Genomic DNA, 22,077 nt, shown 5'->3' with positions numbered 1-22,077 from the left:
AACTCCTAGACAAAAATTATTAATTTGACTAAATTACCCCTAACTAAATAAGCATTGAGATTTGATTATATAATACTTAATAGAGACAAATATGGAAAAACAAGATTAATTCTTTCTTGATTTGATAAGTGAGCTCTTTTTTTAACTCAAGGAAAAAAGGCTCAGTGGACTCTTTTTTTTATCCGGAGGGAGTATTATTCTAAACTTTGCTTTCTAATGTCTATTCCTTGAAAATTTGTTGCAGCCACCAAAGGATGTGGTGAAGCAAATAGGGCTACACATCCCTTAACTAGAGGTCTTAGGTTCGAGTCTTCAGTATAGAAAAATCCTTGGAACGAAGCGCTTTTCTTGAATGGATCCTACGCGGCACAAATTAAATTCAAATTTAATCGAATCCAGTGTGGGTACCAGTAACCGGATGGGAAACAAAAAAAAGAAAAACTCTTATTGCTTATCACCATTTGACTTAAATTATATCTAAGAATCAAACTTTCATTTGCTATCTTTTGCATATTCTTGGGCCTTTTCACCACAAAATAAGATTTTCTAATAACAATGCCGTTAAAATTACTAATAAGATGATCAATAACAATATACATATAATCGTGAAAATTATATAACAATAAAATATACTCTTCCGTCCGAATTTAACTGTCTTATTTTTCTTTTTGGTGTATCCCAAAAAAAATCGAATATTCTAAATAGCTAGTTTAGAACCACAAGATTCAAATGACATTTTAGTATATTACAGACACTTTTAATATAATTGTATCAAATTCCTTGATGCACTTATCCTAATCACACATACGTATCAAACATATAAATGCATTGCATCCCCACAAAATTATGCGCTGTGCTCCTATCAACAACTCAAAAATCTACCTGGCAGGATACTAATAAACTACTCTTACTAATCAATAGTTATATAATTTTATAAGATTTTTATTTTTTGTTCGCAAATAAAATTCTAACACGCTGGCAGAAGTTAGCCTCTTTTTTCCATTTCCCTCTCATTTCTCTCTCCTAGTCAGCTCCACATCGGAATATTCCCTCTCCGTTAGTAACAATGAAGGATGATTTGTATCACTACAATTAGTCATAAAATAACTAAGGGAAATGTACCAAAATATTTCTGAACTATTCGATATAAGTCAAATTTATCTTTCCGTTATGTTTTTCTTTAGCTTGAAAATGTCCTTCATGTTACATTTTTAGCTAAAAAAAAAAAGCAATTAGCAAAATAGCTCAAAAATATATTTCTCATTAACGGTTGCTCCAAAACAAAAGAAAATGCGTCAATTTTACCTTTGAACTATTCAAATTAGACAGTTTTGCCAAAATTACTATTCCCTCCGTCCCAAAATGAAAAAAAATTGTATCAAAATAAGCGTCATCTTAGCAAAAACTTTGTGTCAAAATAAGTGTTATCTTAGGAATTCAAGACAAAAATTAGCAAGTGTTTCCAACTAGTTCTTAGAGCCTATTTGGATGGACTTATGACTTTTGACTTATAAGTCATAAGTAAGGAGTTCTAGCTTATAGCTTATTACTTTTTGTTGTTTTGGCTTAAAAATAAATGTTTAAAAGCACATTTTTAACCCAAACACTATAAAAGTGCTTAAAATCTATTTTAACTTAAAAACACCTAAATAAGCCAATCGAAACACACTCTTAGTATTAAAGAAATAGTACTCTTTAACATTGCTCAAAAGTCAAAAGTTCTCAACAGACATCTACTGTCACACCCCAATCTTGATAGGGCATGATGGGCACCCCACCCTTACTTAGAGTCGAGCGAACCCGCTGGTTCTCGTTATATATAATCATAGTCCCACTGGACTCTTAAATCATGAGATGAAGTGCATGATGAAAGCTTTTCAAAACACTTTTTCTGTCCTTCTCAAATAGAGTAAAAGTTGTAACCACATAAAGTCTGTAAAGTAATGCATATTGATACACCGGCTCACATAGCTGCTTTCAAGGCTGACACACTGTATACATGACTCTGTCTGCAAAAGTCTCTAACGTAAGATATGATATCAAAACCTAAGCTGGGATTGGACCCCAACATACCCATAATGTATATGACTCAGCTCATAAGGAAATACTCCGACGCGGCATCACTCCGAACCGAATGGAGTTTACCAATCCAGCTGATAGCCTGGAACATCCTATAGTCAAACTCCTGGATAACTTTCCCGCAAAGCAATATGGGGCTGTGTGGCATGAAACACAGCGCCCCCAGGCAAAGGGATGTCAGTACGAATAATGTACTGAGTATGTAAAGCATAATCAATAACATAATGAAAGCATAAGAAATAACATAAGATGGACGAGTTATGAAATGAAAGAGCTAGGTATACCTCTAGCGAAGTTCGTTATACTTACTTATCCTCTTTCTAATGGGAAACTTCCATTTCATAAATTTGTACATATAGTAGTATCATACCCGACCGTAGAGGTTCGGTGTCTTACGTAACCGACCATAATAAAGCTTGGTGTTATACTTACATGGCCCTACCAAGGCTCAGTGTTATGCGTACCTGGCCCTACCAAGGCTCCGTGGTATCCGTACATAACTGCAGTGGTGTGCGCGCGTTAGATATCATACCTGGACATATAAGCTCGGTGTTATGTAATAGCCATACATACTTATATATATATAGGTGTGCTTAAGTCATGTCAACATCATCATCCTTGCCATTATTACTATTATCATCATCGTTATATCGTCATCACTTTGAAGAACTTTCACCGAAGGTAATTCAAAATATCAAAAGTCATGAACATTTCTAGGAATAGGACGTTTCGAATATCTTAGATGGCATCCCTAGAATTCACCTTGTCATCATAATCGTTATCATTATCATCACAAGAAACATTGTCAACAATATCAAGAGAATCTCGAGGGTCATGAGCTTACAACATTTATAGGAATATGAGTAGCGTGAATATCTCGTATAAACACAAAATGAGGAAAACATGCCTTTAGAAAGAAGGGTTAGCCTTACATACCTCTTTGTCTCCTTAACTCTATCGACTAAGTGGTTCCCTTCGAAGCCGACGATTCTACATTTAAGAGAATTCGAGCTAAGATTAGATAATCGATAATATACTCAAGCTTAAGCTAAAGCTAATAAAAATTGGGCAGCATTTCCTTTGTTTCTACAACTTTCTCCATACGATATAAAAACTCCCAAACATCAATAAAGACATTCATAATATCATAATCAATAACTTCGTCAAGTTCGACATTATCCAATTCCCACAATTCCCTACCAAAATGATTCATGACCATAGCTATGGCATAACACCGTACTCGTTCTCATATAATACTTCTTTGACATCATTTGTATCATTTACAACAAGATTTTCACTCATAACATCTCAAGAATCATGATTCATGTCAAACTACTATCCAAGAATACCGTTTATTCTCATATTCGTAACCTATTTTCTACTTTCTTCCATAATCCAAGTCTTTCAACCATTCAATACTCTTAATAGCATGAAATGAACATAAAACTCACTTTGATTATGTAGGAATGGGCTTTGGATGAAAATACTTCACTTGGAGAAAACCCTAACTTCAACTCCAAAGAGATTCTTGACTTCTAGCAACCCTAATGAGCACCCATACTCTTGATTCCACCAATTTTTGGTGTTTGATCTTTGATTTACCTTGGGTTTATGTTGGTGAAATATATGGAACCTTCTAGAGGTCTTGAGAGAGGTGGAGAAGATATAAAATGAAAAATATGAACTTGGGTCACTTATTTATACTTAGGGAAAAAGTTGTCCCGATCATGTTATACAGACACTTATACGACTTACATTTCACTTCCTTCAACAAACTAGATTTCACATATTCATATGACTTGAAAATATTATAGTATGCACTTTAAGCTATCTAGTACTTCCCTTAATCTTGTAAGGATTTCATAATCACCTTAAGTTCACATTAGCCTACTCACAAGGCAACAAATCCGGAATTTCCGAGGTGTAACATCTACTAATAAATAAGGATAGTTTAATAAACTCTACATATATTTATTGATTTCTTAATGAGCGTAATTTCTGCTAGGGTGATAATTATTTTGGGATGGGGCAAGTACCATGTTACTATCAGTATTAAATATTTTATAAGATTATTATTATTATTATTATTATTATTATTATTATTATTATTATTACATTATTCTTTTACAAATAAAAATCATACCCAGAAGTTCAACTCTTTTTCTCATTGAAGAAGGGACCTCTAACAGGGGGGGATTGAATTAAAAGTTACAAATGAGTTTGTCAATTGAGTGTGAGTCCTTCAAGTTTGAAAAATTAGGTAGAAGGGACAATTAACTAATTAATGCTAATCAGATCAAACTTCATTAAGAAACATTTTTTAGCAACCCCCAAACTTTTTACTTTTACACTTTTACCTCTACACTTATTATATCAAAATAACGTGAAAAAAATCTACTCACCATTTTTTCTTAGTCTTCTTCCCACGTCTAGCCATTGATGCTCAACCTATCTTCCTCCTCCTCCTCCTTATTTTTCTTCTTCTTCTTTAGGAATCTAACTCTCCCAAAACATTTTTAATAGTAGATCCAAGATTGTATTTGTGTTTTTGTGGAGAAGATTTGTAGAGAAAAATTGTGGAAAAAAAATATCAAAATATTATTAGGTTTGTTGGATTGCATTTGCTTCGGTCTTGAGCTTGGAATTACTTCAAAGGACCATTCATTAATTATTAGTAAGGGAAAAAGATTGATTTTTTATGCGTTCTTCAGATAGGTTTAGCAAACCAATATGGTTGGTTTTGTCAATAACTTCCGTAGTTGTCCGGACAACTCCGAAAGCTGTCGACTGAAACGATTGAACATTGTCTAACAAATATAGAAATTTCCCTAACAACTACTATAGTTGTCTGACAACTGTGTGTAGTTGTTGGACTATTGAATAGTTGATAGGACAACTAATTCAATAGTGGAACAACTTTTATAGTTGTCATAACAAATAGTTGGACAATTACGGAAGTTATCCAACAACTACTAAAGTTGTCCGATAACTGTGTTTAGTTGTTGATTAACTGATTAGTTGTCAGGACAACTAGTAAAATTGTGGAACAACTTATTAGTTGTTGGAATAAATAGTTTAATACAAAAGTCGTCCCCCAAAACTACTAAAGTTTTCTGACAGCTGTCGATGGTTGTGGGACAACTAATGAGGTGCAGGGATAAGTAACCAAGTTTTTTTTTAGCAATTTTGAAGTTGTTTGATGAATCTCTCTCTCTTGTAAGACCATTGAAATGTGTATTTTTGTGATATCTTCACGTATTATGACCATCAATGGAAGACCAAACAATAATAGGAGTTGATTTACATGGTGAATGGGTGGAGAATGCCACTCGATATACTTGGCGTTCGAAGGGTCGAGAGACAGTACCAATAATGATAAGCAAGGATTCTATGCATGATGAGTTGCTTGAGATCATCATTTCTAGGTTTGAGTTAACTTGTGATAAAGATGATCTTTCCATTAGTTACATGCTTGGCTTCGCTGAAAAGAAAAAGGGAGGTCCTGCTCCAATAAGGAATGATTTTGATTTGCGGTCTTATTTTTGTGATCCAAACAAGCCCATTCTAAGGGTATCTGTGGTTGAAAAAATGGTTTAGGAACAAATTCAGTACAAGTGGAACTAAATATGACAAATGATGAAGAGCATCTTGTGGCTATGGATATTCCGATAAATGAAAGAGATACACAATATCCTTTACCAATGCAAGGCAGTTATGTAGATGATGACGACATGGGTTTTTATAAGTATAAGACTTTCAAGGACAAACATGAATTAATTAGTTTGTTAAAGCTTGCTTCCGTGAAGAAATATCAAAGATTCAAACCAGTGAAGAATAGTAAAGATGTATATTGTGTTAGATGTGTAGATCCAGGTTGTGATTGGTGGTTGTGAGCTACAAAGCTTAAAAGTTGTGATAGATTTGAAATTATCGTTTACCGCAACATTCACTCATGTGGGGTGCAACATCTTACAAGCCATCATCCATATGCTTCAGCGGACGTCATTGGACCATACATACACCAAAGGTTCTTGAACGGAAAAGGTCCATCTACAAAAGAAATAAGAAATATAACTCAAGATGAAATAGGTTGTAAGATTAGTTACTGGAAGTCCTGGAAGGCCAGTGAGATAGCTAAAGCTATCATAAGAGGGACGCCTGCCCACAGCTATACAGTTCTAGATGCTTACAATTATATGCTTAGGACTGTAAATGAAGGAAGCAAGACATCGCTGAAAATTGATGACAAAGAAAGGTTCAAATATTTCTTTGTATCTTATAGATCTTGGATTAGGGGATTTGTGCATATGAGAAAAGTATTAGCCGTTGACAGGACATTCTTAAGGGGGCTTTATGAGGAAGTTTTGCTATCTGTTGTGGCACAAGATACGAAAAATCATATTTTTCATGTTTCATTTTGTGTAGTAGATAAGGAGTGTGATGCTTCATATGAATACTTTTTTGAGAAATTGCTAGACATAGTCCCCAATACTACGGAGTTGTGCATCATTTTTTATAGGCATCCAAGCATAAGAAAAATGGTATCAAAGATTTACTCTGAAGCACACCACGGATGTTGCACGAGGCATCTTGCTGAAAATGCAAGAAACGAATTTCACTGTATGGATTTTCTTGGACATTTTTATCATGCAACTAAAGCATACCGTAGAGATGTGTTCAATGACCATTTTGAAGAAATCAGATATATCAATGCAGAAATCGCCGATTATCTTGAGAATGTTGGCTTTCATAAATGGAGTAGAGCCTACTTCCCGGGAAATAGGTAAACTATCTTACTTGTTCAAATTCAAATATTGCAGGTCCACAATAATTATTGCAGTTGTTGGAACAACTGCAACAGTTGTTCCAACAACTGCAGCAGTTGTGGGGCAACTAGAGACAGTTGTTCCAGCAACTGATTGTTGGAAGCCTGCAGTAGTTTGTATTCAGATTCTTAAGAATTTTGGCTTTTATATTTCAGGTATGATGTATTGACATCAAACATTGTTGAGTTTGTTAACTCAATGTTTAATATAGAAAGAGAATTCCCCATTACTGCCCTATTCGATGCTATAAGTAGGAGGTGGTCAGAAATATTTCATGAGTGGCGGATGTCATACGTCAACTTAACAACTATCTTTGTCCCTTCAGCTGAAAACAAAATAATGACTAACAAGAATCTGGGAAATAAGTTATTGGTCCATCGAATAGATGAAGACATGTTCACCATTACTTGGGAAAGTGGGGTCTCAATGGTTGATCCACGAAGAAAAACATGTTCGTGTCGAGAGTCTGACTTGGACAAAATACCTTATTCACATGCTATGGCAGCGCTTAGAAGTAAATTCGGAGATGAATATGGAAATATGATTTATGAGTACTCTTCTTCGTATTATAAGGTAGAGTCATACGTGCTTGCATATGTAGACCCAATCTTTCCAGTGCCAGCTGAAGAATTTTGGAATGCTCCTCCGGAGATTTTACCGAGACGAGTACCTCCACCTGAAAAGAAAACCAAATGGGGAAGGAAACAGATGAAGCGGGTACCTGGAGTTGCGGCAGAAATTTCAAAGAAGAATTTTAAAAACTGCTCCTTATGCAGAAGATTTGGCCACAAAAAAACTACATGCCCTACAAAAAGAGATGGAGATGTAGGAACAAGTCGTGGTATAGGTTCATGATTTTATGTTGTATTATTTACTATCCGTACTTGACGTTGCTATTATTAGTGATTTTGGTTTAACAAACATTGTTGAAGTATATTTTTGAGCTTGTGTTAATCGAGATATTTGATAAATTATGTTCTGTTAACGAACTCATCCTATTAAAGGAGTCACCACATGCTAATTATTAGAGTTTTCTCAGCAACTTCAATTGTTGTCCCACAACTACTTTTATAGTTGTCGAACAACTTCTATAGTTGTTGCACAACTACTGAAGTTGTTGGAATAATTCTTTTAGATGTAAGCCCACGACTTCAATAGCTGTCGTACAACTAAAGCAATTGTTGGGACAACTACTGAAGTTGTCGAACAACTGATTGAGTTGGCGGAACAACTTCTATAGTTGTTGCACAACTACTGAAGTTGTTGGAATAATTCTTTTAGAAGTAAGCCAACAACTTCAGTAGTTGTCATACAACTAAAGCAATTGCTGGAACAACTACTGAAGTTGTCGAACAACTGATTGAGTTGGTGGAACAACTTCTATAGTTGTTGGCACAACTAACGTAGTTGATGGGCATAAACTATGAATTATTAAGGATAAACCAAGTGATTCAATGATAATAGAAGATCGATCAAGCCATTTAAGAATTATTATAGATAGATCAAGTGATTCAATGATAATTGAAGATCGATCGAGCCATTTTAGGAACTATTAAAGATAAACCAAGTAAATCAATGATAATCGAAGATAGTTCAAGTAATACTATTATTATTATTATTATTATTATTAAGGATAAACTTAGTGATTCAATGATAATTGAAGATCGATCGAACCATTTTAGGAATTATTAAGGATAAATGAAGTGATTCAATGATAATTGAAGAAAGATCAAGCCATTCAATCAATTATTATGGACAAACTTAGTGAATCAATGATAATAGAAGATTGATTGAGCCATTTTAAGAATTATTAAAGATAAATCAAGTGATTCAATGATAATTGAAGATCGATCGAGCCATTTTAGGAATTATTAAGGATAACCGAAGTGAATCAATGATAATCGAAGATAGTTCAAGTAGTACTATTATTATTAAGGATAAACTTAGTGATTTAATGATAATCAATCAAGCCATTTTAGGAATTATTAAGGATAACCCAAGTGATTCTATGATTCTTTTAGATGTAAGACAACAACTTCAGTAGTCGTCATACAACTAAAGCAATTGTTGGGACAACAACTGAAGTTGTCGAACAACTGATTGAGTTGGTGGAACAACTTCTATAGTTGTCTGCACAACTAAAGTAGTTGTTGGGCAGAAACTATGAATTGCTGGAACAACTTAAGTAGTTGAAGGGACAACTAACAGAGTTACTGGGACAACTGAAGCAGTTGTTGAGCAACTACATAAATTATAAGAATAACTAAAGTAGCTGTTGGGACACTAAAGAAAATACCAGAACGACTAAATAAAAAATTAACACAAGAACTAGTTTTCCATTAACCGAAATGACCATTAAATAAAGTACAAAATGCAACCGCATACGCAACCAATCCCCTAAGGTTTCAATTCCTTCTCAAGCATTGCAACAACATATCTTAGCCTAAAATTATCCACTTCGTTGTCACTGAGTTTGTGTCATATCAGTCCCAATAAGAAGATGATCAATAAATGCACAAGAGTATGTTCCACAAGCCTTCCTAGACATGTGTCTCGGGACATCCTTTAGACGCTCATACGACCACGCTCCGTTTAGTAAATTTTCAGGCAAATAGTTGAACACTCCACTTTGCTTGAGTAGTTTGGGCCACAATTGGAGAACGGGTTGGATAAATGTAAGGAAAGTCTGCTCATCACACTCATTAGTATTGCAATCATAAACTTGAATCAAGCCCTTCTCCATTAGATATTCAAGTGCAACAAAGTGTTTACACTCTATGTTCATCACGGTGTAACTTCTTTTTGCTCCATCCCACTTTTGACCATATGGGTAAGGCCTTATTCCATAACAATATTCAAGTGTGTCACTGTCGATCTCAAACAATGATAGTGCCTCATTCATTGGTGGGGAACCGTTCCCCAAACTCTTATCACTCAAAATTTTGTAGACATCATGCAAGTTGTCATAAAAGTGCAGACCCAAAATTAGATCTGTTTGGTTGTAGTGCCTGGGGAACCAAATCTGTCTCTTGCGCATCAGGGACAAAGTCTCATTAACATGCTCCAAAAGATAAAATCAATAAACAGTTCAATGTTAGTAACCAACAATTGTTACTTGATCCAGCAACGGCTACTGATTGAGCATCCTTTTCACCAACCGTAGTTCTTTTTTTTTTTTTTTTTCTTCTTCTTCTTCTTCTTCTTCTTCTTCTTCTTCTTCTTCTTCTTCTTCTTCTTCTTCTTCTTCTTCTTCTTCTTCTTCTTCTTCACCCCAATTTACTCAGTTGCACTCTCACCACTTTTTTCCTCTTCGCCTGATTGCTCAGTTGCACTCTCACCCCTTTTTTCCTCTTCACCTGATTGCACAGTTGCACTCTTACCACTTTTTTCCTCTTCTCCTGATTGCTCAGTTGCACCCTCGCCATTTTTTATTCTTCACCTGACTTTTCACCACTATTCTCAAGTGTTTCTTTTTCACCAATCAACTGCTCATTGTTTAAAGGTATCATCATCTCCAAAGGTGCATAGAGCCTCACTTGCTCGATCTGCTTCATCAATCAACTTTTGTACTAATGTGGTAGCTCTTTTATTACGTGTTGCATCTTGTTTTATAGCAGTAGCTAAGGTCCTAGATTTTTTTACTAGCATCAGGACAAGTTTAACTGGTTCTCTTTCTCTTATGTTGGCTCATTTTGTCTTATCTACACGAAAAACAAAAGTTAAAATTAGTAAATGATACAATTTAATAATACCAGAAAAAAATTGAACAACAACTGTATTTGTAGCACAACTTCTAAAGTTGTGTGGCAATAAACAAAGTTGTCCTACGCCTAAGCAGCTGATCGGAAGGGAATTCACATAATTAGTTGTTAAAAGGTCTCTATTAGAACCGACAAAGTTGTTAACAACTTTTGCATTTGTTCCAACGAATATTGCAGTTGCTAGAACAACTGCTGAAGTTATCCTAACAAATGCAGAAGTTGTTCCAACAACTGCAAAAGTTGTTGGGGACATGCTGTATCGAATTTGAACCAATTAAATTTTCTTTTTAATACAACTAATATAATTGGTCCTAAAGTTCAACCTAGAACAATATAGTTGGTGCTAAAGTTCAACCCAGAATAATTTTTGTTTTAATGCCAACAAATCACAGCTAACAACAGTAAAAGAAGTATTGAGAGATAGAAAATTTTGTCTGACAATAGCAAAATCAAAGTTCATAATTTTTATGTTCTTCTTCTTCATTAAACCCTAATTCTAACAGTTTGAGGTAAACAAAATAAAGGAATTTTACTTGATATTATGGCCAGATAATAATGTTGAAGTGAAATTTTAGAAAAATCCTAGAGAAGAACAAAGTAGAAAAATGAGAGGTATTTTTTTTAGAGTTCCCGTTGAAGGGGAATTGAAAGAAAGAGGGGAGAGCAAATAAGTTTTGGGGTTTTTCTCAGAGTTTGGGTATATAAATTCACTCCTTTTTTCAACGTTCTAAATATCTAATATGACCTCATTTTACTTAATTAGTGTTTAAGTGAGTAGAAAGAAAAAGAAAAATAAAAATAAATGGACCCACTTGTCCCTTTTTTTTAATTGAAGACTTGAAGGCCCTCTTCACCTCAATCCCCCGATTGTTGAGATCCCAAGTCACCAAAACAGGCAACGGCGGCTCAGACCTCACGGTAAATCTCTCCCTCTCATCCTTTTTGTTTTTTGATGCTCAATAGAATTGATATATTTTTTATTTGTGTTTGATAATCGTGATTCCAAACCGTTGGGTTGCTCTGTTAGGTGCTATTTTCTTATAAACCGTACTATTAAATATTGAATTATATGAGCAATTGTTGTGGTAGGAGGCAGAGAAAAAGAGAATGTGCCAGCGGACGTTCTTTCCCGAATTGCCCGACAGTTGGCCATCCACAGTAATAATCTTCTTTCAAGAATGTCCTGAATGTGTCCATGTGTTTGCTTTGGATCCTGATGACAAGTTTTGCAATGTGTACCATGTTTTGTCTCTCGATTGGCACAAACGTCTTGATGGGATATTGGGTTATACCTCTGGTAACGGTAAATTATTCTTTGGTGGTGATGCCATAGAGGATGAGGATAAAGAAGATGATCAATTCCTAGTTTACTCTGTGCAAATCAAAGTTTATGATTTTGATCTTATAAAATGGTTGGAAGACATCCCAAAGTTGAAATATCCCATGCCACGCCCATTTCTCTACTTTGTTGATTGTAATGACCCATTTGGTCGTTATAGTCTTTCTGGCATTTTTTCCCTTTTTTCGATCATTGATTAGCTCATTTTGACTCGAGGGGATCAGTGGAATGCTTCTCGAGGTGTCTAGAACGGATTCAGGCAACTTTGGTGAAAAATAGGCTTAAAGTGAAAAATTATTGACCCAAAGTTGACTTTTGTGTAAACAGACCTTTTTTAAAATTTTGTCGATTCCGAGAGGTCCGCAGAGTTGTTTAGAACTTGTGGGTGTATCTGGTTCGATTTCCAATGCGCTCGGATGCATTTGAGATTTGGGTGGGGAAATTGGAAATTAGGTACCGAGGGTTGACTCGGTTAATGAGACATCTGTTGGGAATTCTGAGGCCACGGACGTGCTCGTAGAGCGTTTTTATGTGTGTCTATGTGTATGGTATGTGAGCAGATGGACTCAGAAACTAGATGAAAACTCATATCAAATTGTGAAACGGTGGAGGTTTTCTGGTGTCTGGTGTCCGCTTTGGCGGCACCAGCACCGCGGCAGTTGCACTGCTGGAGCAGTAGCCCTTCTGCTGGAGCGATCCAAGTCCCTTTTCCTTGACGGCTAAAGCGGTCAAGTGAACACTGAAGCGACACCGCTGGGGCGGTCCCAGTGCCGCTAAAGCGGGTGACGGGCAGTGTTGTAAAGTTAATATAGTGTTAAAAATCCTTATACCCTTATTATTTCCCTATTTCGAAACTAGAGCTTTGGAGAACAGTTCTTGGATATATCTTAGAGATATTCTTGGAGGTAAACCATGCTCATGTCTTCACTCTTCCTTTAATCATAATCATCTTAGATTTTTTCCTTCCCTTTAAATAAACCCATAGTGATGGAAGTTGAAGGGGGGTTTGAAGAACATAGTCCCTAGGCTTATTAATGATAAATTGATGATATTTGTGATAGATTTTAATGAATCTAAGCTTATTAATCATATATCTTCCAATTCTAGTGTTGAATTTCAGAATTAAAGAGTTAGGATTTATACACAAATTGGGGGATTTTGCTTGAAATCAAAATTAGGCTAACCCTTGAGTTAAATCAGCAATTAGTGGTTAGGTTATGATCACCTAGTGGTTAATTTAATATTTTGCTTTCGAATTTCCCGCTTTGCCCTTGTGGGCCCGTTTTTCCAATTTCTAGAGTTAGAATTGACCTAATTTAGATAGTAGCAATATCAGTATCATTCTTCATGATTTCTAATTTAGAATTCGCTTATACTTAGACTACTTTGGTTCTGAGGTTCAGTGGAAAGGCAAGACAAAGGAGTGAGTTGTTGGTGTTGCGGTTCGGCTATCCAGGTCGGTTATGGCTTACCCTTGGTGAGACTTCATATAGCGAAGCATAGATTTAGATTATATTGTCGGAGATAGCATGTGAACCTTTGGGTATGAAGTTGGGTTGGATATTACCTTAGATTGGGCCTTGTTGTGTGTTGGGACTAGCCACCCATTGTGTTGTGTTTAACTGTTCTATTGTACTGGCTTGATGCCATGAGTTGTTGATAGAGATTAGATCCTGTCATTCATATTGATTGGGATATATCTTTGGCATACCCACCGTGGCATATGTGGTTCGGATATATTGCTAGCATACCTATTTCTGGTATTGTGATATTGATATATTATTAGCATACCTACTGTTGGTATCGTGATAATGATACATTGTTGGCGTACCCCATTGTTAGTACTTGTGATATTGATCTTGATTGTTGATACACCCATTGCACACATTCTCATCCATTCATGATACATGACCGATATCCGGTGATGATCCTGTATCGTTGATTGAGTGAAACTGATATTTTGATAAAACTCTTTTACGTGAGTGATTGTGAGATGGCCGATGATCAATTTTGAAATCATTGATTGTGTGAAACTGATATTTGATAAAAACTCTTTTTACTTGAGTGATTGTGAGATGACCGATGTCCGATGATCAATTCCGGCATCGGTGTCGCATGGCTGATTCCGATGATATTTTCGGATTCGTTGTTAGTGCTTGGACTCCCCAGGTCCCTCAGAGTAGTGCCGGTGAGAACCCCCCTATGGGCAAAGATTCGGGGTCCCGTCTGTCTGTTGGGCAAATATCTGGGACGGGTGGCACTTAGACTTCGCTAGTCACGCTAGGTTGTGGTACCGACATGTCGATATTTCTGTCCGGAGTACACGTGTACACCTCATATGCATGGCATTGATACACTATTGCATTGCATTGCATTATGGCTTAATTCTGAGACGTGTTGCTGTTGTACTTGTGATGTTGGATTTAGACTTGGTATATTCAGACTTAGCACAATTGGGATTAGATGTTTCACTTAGGTGATGACGTGCACTTGGTTTCGATTACTTGTGGCTTATACTTATTGGTTTATCTTCTATCTGCTTTATTTTTTGGATTGTGTTAGCTATGCTTAGTCGGCCGATGATGCCTACCAGTATCGTTATTTTGTACTGACCTTTACTTGCTGCATTCTTTTTATGAATGCAGAGTACCAGGTGGGATCCACTTCTGTGACACGTGGCTGATAGTCGCTTTAGCTTTCTCTTCGAGTCTCTAGGGTGAGCATGATCGTTCGCTGCCTTGAAGACTTCTCTATCTTATGTCCTATTTTATTTCAGAGACATAGACACTTTATGTATTAGTATTCCAGATTGTATTATTTTCCCTTAGATGCTCTTGTATTATTCAGACCAGACCCTGGGAGTGTTGTTATTATTTCGCACTACTCTGCTACTTATATATATCTATATTTATCGTGAGACTTGCGTGTTTATTCTACTATGTTGTTAATTTCATTATTTACTTATTTATTCATTGTTGGGTTGACGGTTCGCTTATCGAGGTGGGAAGGTAAGTGCCCGCACGGCTTGGGCAAAGTTGGTATCAGAGCCTTAGGCTACCCGATCTTTAATATAAGAGCGTGCCCAGTAGAGTCTTGTGGATCGGTGCGATGAGCTCCGTACTTATCTGTGGAGGCTACAGGGCGTTTAGGAAATCTCACTTTCTTTTCATTCTTCGTGCTACTTTATTCAAATTGGTATCTGAACCTTATCTCTTCTCTCACAGATGGTGAGGACTCGAGCTACGAGGGCCTGAGGTCAGGTGCCGGAGCCCGCAGCTACGGCTAGCACCCAAGGGCGCACTACAGCCAGGGGACGTGGCAGAGCGAGAGGCCACGGGCTGCCCCATCCAGGGGCAAAGCTCCTGCGATTGGACAGTGTCGAGAGAAGTCTCCATCTCCAGAGCCTGAGTATCAGCCGGATAGACACCAGGCCGCCGAGGATGGTGTAGTCCCAGCACGAACACAGCCTGAGGTTACTTCTGATCAGGCCATGCATGACACTTTGGCCAGAATCGTACTTCATCTTGACGCTCAGCAGGCGGTAGCTGATACGCTCAAATTACACCTATTAATGGTATAACGCAGACGTTGTCAAATATAGTAACCCAATAAGGTTGGGGTCGAATCCCACAGAGAACAATATGTAGGAAATTTAAGTAGATTAGGAATTATCACTAACAATAGCTAACCGAACGCATCAATGGTGGTTTTTGATAAGGTTTTGATAAAATACAGAAATATAAATTCTAATCTAGACAGCAAGTAAATTGATCAATGGCCACAAGAATGGAATAAAGGAAACTACTTCTCAAGTAACGATCCAATATATTTCACGAATTATAAATAATAGCAAGTTTATTTTATTTAGTCTCGGATAATGACTCTAAATTAACTTCTCCCGAAGATTAACTAGACTACCCAATTGAAGATCCCTCAAGCAATTAGGAGCATTAAGAACACCCGAATATGGCTACAAGTGGTATCGCCTATTCCTAGGTCAATTTCCATTAGATGAGGGTTAACGCCCCAAATTCATGTTAATTATTCTATCCCAACCCCGTTCTTCCTCTTCCGAGTTTCAAACAAAGTAAATGGGCAAGTCCTAGGGTTAGCTACTCCCTCGAGAAACGTTGAAGAACAAGAATAATTAAAATAACAATAACTTACTTGATTACAAATAGTGTCGATCAATAAATAAGCACAACAAGAGTATCAATCTTAATTGTCACCAAGAAATTCCCATAAACAAGGATTAAATAAAAGAAAGAATATTTATGTAGGAACCCTAGCCTCCAAACTTGTGTTTTATGCCAAAGATGTGTAAAAGTTGTGGCTTATGGAATATTTATAGGTGTAGGAAAAAAAACCCAAACAAAATAACCCAGTCCAAAACTAATTGGGAAGAATTAAAATCTCGGATCCTTCTTTTCGCGTGGCGAAGTGCACAACAAGCTTGTGCCTCGCGTTCTGCTTTGGTCGACAAGTCTTCCACTTCTTGTTTCTTTCTTTTTTTATTTAATTTCCACATGTTAGCACACTTCAATAGTTCAATTGTTCATTTTGCACTTCTGCCACGTAGCCAACTCGTAGTGCACTTCTTTAAGCTGCTTGCTTCAATTCAAATCAATTTGCACTTGTTACCTTTAAAATATTTTCTTCATCCAACTGTTAGATCATAAGTATTAATCATTAGTTCATCATGCCTCTATTCCTTCTCGCAACTTCACGCGTTTCTCTCGATTTGCTCCAAATTTCTTCATCTTCACACCATTTTATTCCTTCAATTTTTATTCATCCAATTTTTCTGTTTTTTCGCTTGTTTTCCCCACTTAGGATCTCGGGACCTCGTAATACCTGAAACACAATAAAAACACATAAAATCACATAGACTTGCTTAAAAACAAGTAAAATTTATAGCCGAAAAGCATCGATTGTGATGTAAAATCACGCCACATCAATACCCCCAACTTAAAGTATTTGCTTGTCCTCAAGCAAGCCATACAAAACAACGACTCAATCTAACACCTAGTTATCAAAGAGTAATAAAGTCTACATTGGTTTTGGCTCTCAACTACCGGCATGCACGTTTTTCTTCAAAGGACCACCCCAATTTTCTATTTTCAAAATAATAGACACAACTCAAGAACGCTATGAATAACAATGAAGCTTCAATGCATGACATTACATTATCAAACATATTATGATGCACAAAAACGCTACTTTAGGCGGTCGTTTTATTTTGCTCAATTCTCATCCTTATGTCCTCACATAGACCAAAGAATGTCCCAACACACATATATACAACAAGAATGGGACGAAGACGAATGAGAAGAGAAAACACTCACACTCACAAAGAAATTCATATCTACACATGCAAATACCATAGGCTTGCCCTTATTTTCTATGTTTTCATCCTAGACTCATTCGGTTGTGATCACATTAGGACTTATTTTGGCTTGTAATGTAGGCTTAGGGACGGGTAGGATACTTTTTGGATATTAGTGACTCACCCTCCTTGAACACTACAACATCTCTTTACCTTAATTAACCTCTTTTCTTTCCAACCCCTTTATTTTCTTTCAAGTTTTCGACCTCGATGTGGTTTTATTCCTAACCAGCTTACAAATCTTTTTATGTTACAATTTTCTAATTTTTCTCTTCTTCTTTTTCAATATATATGCAACTACCACATCGAATCTCCACTAGCAAACTCCACCACCCCCAACTTATGTTTTTAACATCTACTCCACATTTAATTCACCCCCAACTTATGTTTTTAACATCTACTCCACATTTAATTCACCCCCAACTTAGGCATTTTGCCTCATCTATCTAGTAGCATCAAGGAGGGAACGAGTACGAAGATGGATTAATTACACAAAGGGTAAGGTTTCATAATTGGCTAGCCAAGAAAAAGGTCAAAAGGCTCACAAAGGGAAACTAGGGATATTTGAAATTTTTGGTAAGGCTTATTTAGGCAAAGTGACTATTTACATAAAGAAAGCCTAAGATCATCTCACAACCAAACTAACTTTCGGATTTCAAACAAGACCAACCGGGCGAGTTCTAGATTATACATGCATAAACAGAACCAAACTAACAACTCACACACACATTGGCATAAGGACAATTATTTTTACACTTGTGACCTCCCAAGTAGTCATTCATAACACACAATACCCCAATAATCATAATGTCATATAAAGAATCAATCATGTCAACCAATAACTGTTCTAAGTATGCATTTTTCAAATTTTCGAGGGGTCCAAAATTTCCAACAAACCATAACAACATGCCATCAGTTACAGAGTAACACCAAATAAGTCAAAACTACTATATTCAACCTAAGCAACATCCTAAACATGCTAGTTTCAACAAAAATAAAACCCATCAGGAAAAGAACTATGGCAAAGAAAAGCCGAGGGGGTTCCTAAACACATATATACAATACTTTCTAGATAGCCCACCCCCAACCAAAAAATTTGCAGTGTCCCCACTACATCACATAAGCATAAAAAAGGATTAGGCATACCTGCTAGCACTAACTTTTACTGCTTTATTCGCCATTTGGAGCTTATAAACTGGGCACCCAACATTGATTCAAGTTTGTGACCACGAGCAGCGGGGGGTAGTAAATAGATGACCACGCCAAGTAAAATATTTTTCATCTTACACTTCTTGGCTTTCAAGAGAGGAATGTCGTTTTTCCTTCTTGAATTTTCAAATTGCAAAATATAAGGCTCTTGAACTTCTTGAATTACGACATCCTCTTTTTCCCCCGGATTGGATTCAACAACAACCATATTTTTCAGAACAATGGTTGACTCCAATTTATATTTTTCTTTGGCATTCCCAATAAACTCATATTCATGATTGACCCCCAACAAAGGGATTACCTTTTAGATTGAGCATTGGGGAGTTCATATTGATTCTCATCTGGATCGAATGCCCATGGCAGATTTTCTTCTTCTGTCATCAAACCAAGTTGGAGACTAGTTTCCAAGTATTCTTCCAAGACATTTTTATTTTTTTTACCCTCATTAAGCAGACATTCCAACATGAGTTCGAACTCACCAATTTGGCCATGCTCACAATATAAGTCAAAATAACTACCAGACAAGTTTTCATGGACATATGCCATTTTTTTTTAAAATAAAATAAAACACAGAGAACAACTATACAAATATTCACAAGTTCGGTTCAAAGAAAGTTAGCTTATTTCCAAAATTAGCCAAAACATGCCAATTGTTCCCCGGCAATGGCGCAAAAATTTGACACGCTCAAATTACACCTATTAATGGTATAACGCGGACGTTGTCAAATGTAGTAACCCAACAAGGTTGGGGTCGAATCCCACATAGAACAATATGTAGGCAATTTAAGCAGATTAGGAATTATCACTAACAATAGCTAGACCGAACGCATCAATGGTGGTTTTTGATAAGGTTTTGATAAAATACGGAAATATAAATTCTAATCTAGACAGCAAGTAAATTGATCAATGGCCACAAGAATGGAATAAAGGAAACTACTTCTCAAGTAACGATCCAATATATTTCACGAATTATAAATAATAGCGAGTTTATTTTATTTAGCCTCGGATAATGACTCTAAATTAACTTCTCCCAAAGATTAACTAGACTACCCAATTGAAGATCCCTCAAGCAATTAGGAGCATTAAGAACACTCGAATATGGCTACAAGTGGTATCGCCTATTCCTAGGTCAATTTCCATTAGATGAGGGTTAACGCCCCAAATTCATGTTAATTATTCTATCCCAACCCCGTTCTTCCTCTTCCGAGTTTCAAACAAAGTAAATGGGCAAGTCCTAGGGTTAGCTACTCCCTCGAGAAACGTTGAAGAACAAGAATAATTAAAATAACAATAACTTACTTGATTAAAAATAATGTCGATCAATAAATAAGCACAACAAGAGTATCAATCTTAATTGTCACCAAGAAATTCCCATAAACAAGGATTAAATAAAAGAAAGAATATTTACGTAGGAATCATAGACTCCAAACTTGTATTTTATGCCAAAGATGTGTAAAAATTGTGGCTTATGGAATATTTATAGGTGTAGGAAAAAAACCCAGTCCAAAACTAATTAGGAAGAATTAAAATCTCGGATCCTTCTTTTCGCGTGGCGAAGTGCACAACAAGCTTGTGCCTCGCGTTCTGCTTTGGTCGACAAGTCTTCCACTTCTTGTTTCTTTTCTTTTTTTATTTAATTTCCACATGTTAGCACACTTCAATAGTTCAATTGTTCATTTTGCACTTCTGCCACGTAGCCAACTCGTAGTGCACTTCTTTAAGCTGCTTGCTTCAATTCAAATCAATTTGCACTTGTTACCTTTAAAATATTTTCTTCATCCAACCGTTAGATCATAAGTATTAATCATTAGTTCATCATGCCTCTATTCCTTCTCGCAACTTCACGCGTTTCTCTCCATTTGCTCCAAATTTCTTCATCTTCACACCATTTTATTCCTTCAATTTTTATTCATCCAATTTTTCTGTTTTTTTCGCTTGTTTTCCCCACTTAGGATCTCGGGACCTCATAATACCTGAAACACAATAAAAACACGTAAAATCACATAGACTTGCTTAAAAACAAGTAAAACTTATAGCCGAAAAGCATCGATTATGGTGTAAAATCACGCCACATTAACAGCCGGTGTTACTACTCCTGGTGTGGGTTCACAGACTAGGGTTGGGGCAAAAACCCCTGAGCAGGGACCTACATGAGCAGCACATCCCGCCATAGCTATGACTCCTCGCATTGACGCGATACTCGCCCCTGGTGAGGATATTAGGACCATGGAGGGCACTGTTATGACAACTGCTAATCAGGACCTAGTGGAAAGATTCAGAAAGTTAGAGCCACCGAAGTTTGCTGGTACCCGTCTCAGGATGCCTATGAGTCGTTCTTGATGTGCATGAGTTGTTGCACTGTATGGGGATAGTGAAGTCCTAGGGCATTGATTATGTGTCCTACCAGTTTCGCGGCGACGCAAAGAAGTGGTGGAGGTGCTTTATTGCTTGCAGACCTGAGGGTTCTCCTCCTTTGACCTGGACTCAGTTCTACCGAGCCTTCCTTGAGAAGTATGTGCCCCGATCCTCGTGAAAGGCATGTAGAGTGGAGTTTTTGCACTTGGAGCAGAAGGGCATGTCCTTGGAGGCCTATGTGACCCATTTTCTATATCTGGCCCGTTATTCTACTCTGTTGATCCCTACTAAGGCCGATAGGATCAGGCATTTTGTTGGGGGACTGGTGGGTTTTTTACAAATTCCTTGCCTTCAGATGGAGTCTATGGGGGCTTTCTTCTAGTCCATTATCGAGCATGCATCTATCGTTGAGGGCTCCAAGGCCCGTGATTTTGGTGGTAGAGACAAGAGACAGCGTCAAACTGGCAGTTTTGGAGGTCATGGTTCGAGGGGTACCGATCAGTTTTCGAGGCCACCTCAGCCATATTCAAATCATCCCGTGCATTCAGCGTTACCAGCTTCCTCTAGTGAGCCACCCAGACAAAGGGCTCCTGAGAGTTCGTTCTCCAGACCAGTGGACAAGGCTGCTTCATCTGGGTCTTTAGTTTCTATGTATCAGCATTCGACTCCCCTTACCTGTTATTCTTGTGGAGAGGTTGGGCATGTTGCTAGGAGATTTCCCCGACTCAGGCGTGATTATCAGCCGCCAAGGACCCCTACACATCTGGTGGTCAAGGTAGGACTTTCCACAGGGGCGGCGCTCAGTCAGGTCGCGGTGCTTCTCAAAGTTCTAGAGGCGAGTCCTAGCCAGCTAGAGGTGGTACTCAGAGTGTGAAAAAAGGATCTCAGACTGGGCGTGGTGGAGCCCATTGCTACTCATTTCTTGGTAAGCCTGAGGCAGAGGCCTCAGATGCTGTGATTTCAGGTAATGTCTCTGTCTGGCATAGAGCAGCATCTGTGTTATTTGATCCTGGATCCACCTAGTCATATGTATCTGCATTTCATATCGTTGGTTAGGATTTTCCTTGTGATAGCATAGATATACATGTTCATGTGTCTACTCCGATTGGAGATTCTGTGATT

At 37.1% G+C, this 22,077-nt stretch overlaps 1 protein-coding gene across 1 annotated transcript; it reads left to right on the top strand.

The window, feature by feature from the left end:
* The first annotated feature begins 5,705 nt into the window (after window positions 1–5,705).
* Window positions 5,706–7,760, top strand: LOC132620094 (uncharacterized). The gene is made up of 4 exons (XM_060334806.1): window positions 5,706–5,952; window positions 6,076–6,862; window positions 6,900–7,060; window positions 7,117–7,760. Exons 1-4 carry the CDS (start codon window positions 5,706–5,708, stop codon window positions 7,758–7,760), a joined length of 1,839 nt encoding a protein of 612 aa, XP_060190789.1.
* The last annotated feature ends 14,317 nt before the right edge of the window (window positions 7,761–22,077 follow it).

The sequence above is a fragment of the Lycium barbarum genome, chromosome 11 (genome assembly GCF_019175385.1).
Source record: "Lycium barbarum isolate Lr01 chromosome 11, ASM1917538v2, whole genome shotgun sequence".
In the NCBI taxonomy this organism is placed as follows: domain Eukaryota; kingdom Viridiplantae; phylum Streptophyta; class Magnoliopsida; order Solanales; family Solanaceae; genus Lycium; species Lycium barbarum.
Note: the sequence above shows the minus strand (reverse complement) of the source record. Positions and strands in the feature narration are given on the sequence as shown.

Excerpts from the sequence above, each read along its gene's own strand:
- LOC132620094 (XM_060334806.1), top strand. The coding sequence starts at position 5,706 with ATGACAAATGATGAAGAGCATCTTGTGGCTATGGATATTCCGATAAAT. Across the intron at positions 6,863-6,899 it reads GCCTACTTCCCGGGAAATAG|GTCCACAATAATTATTGCAG; the intron begins GTAAACTATCTT and ends CAAATATTGCAG. Across the intron at positions 7,061-7,116 it reads TTTTGGCTTTTATATTTCAG|AAAGAGAATTCCCCATTACT; the intron begins GTATGATGTATT and ends TGTTTAATATAG.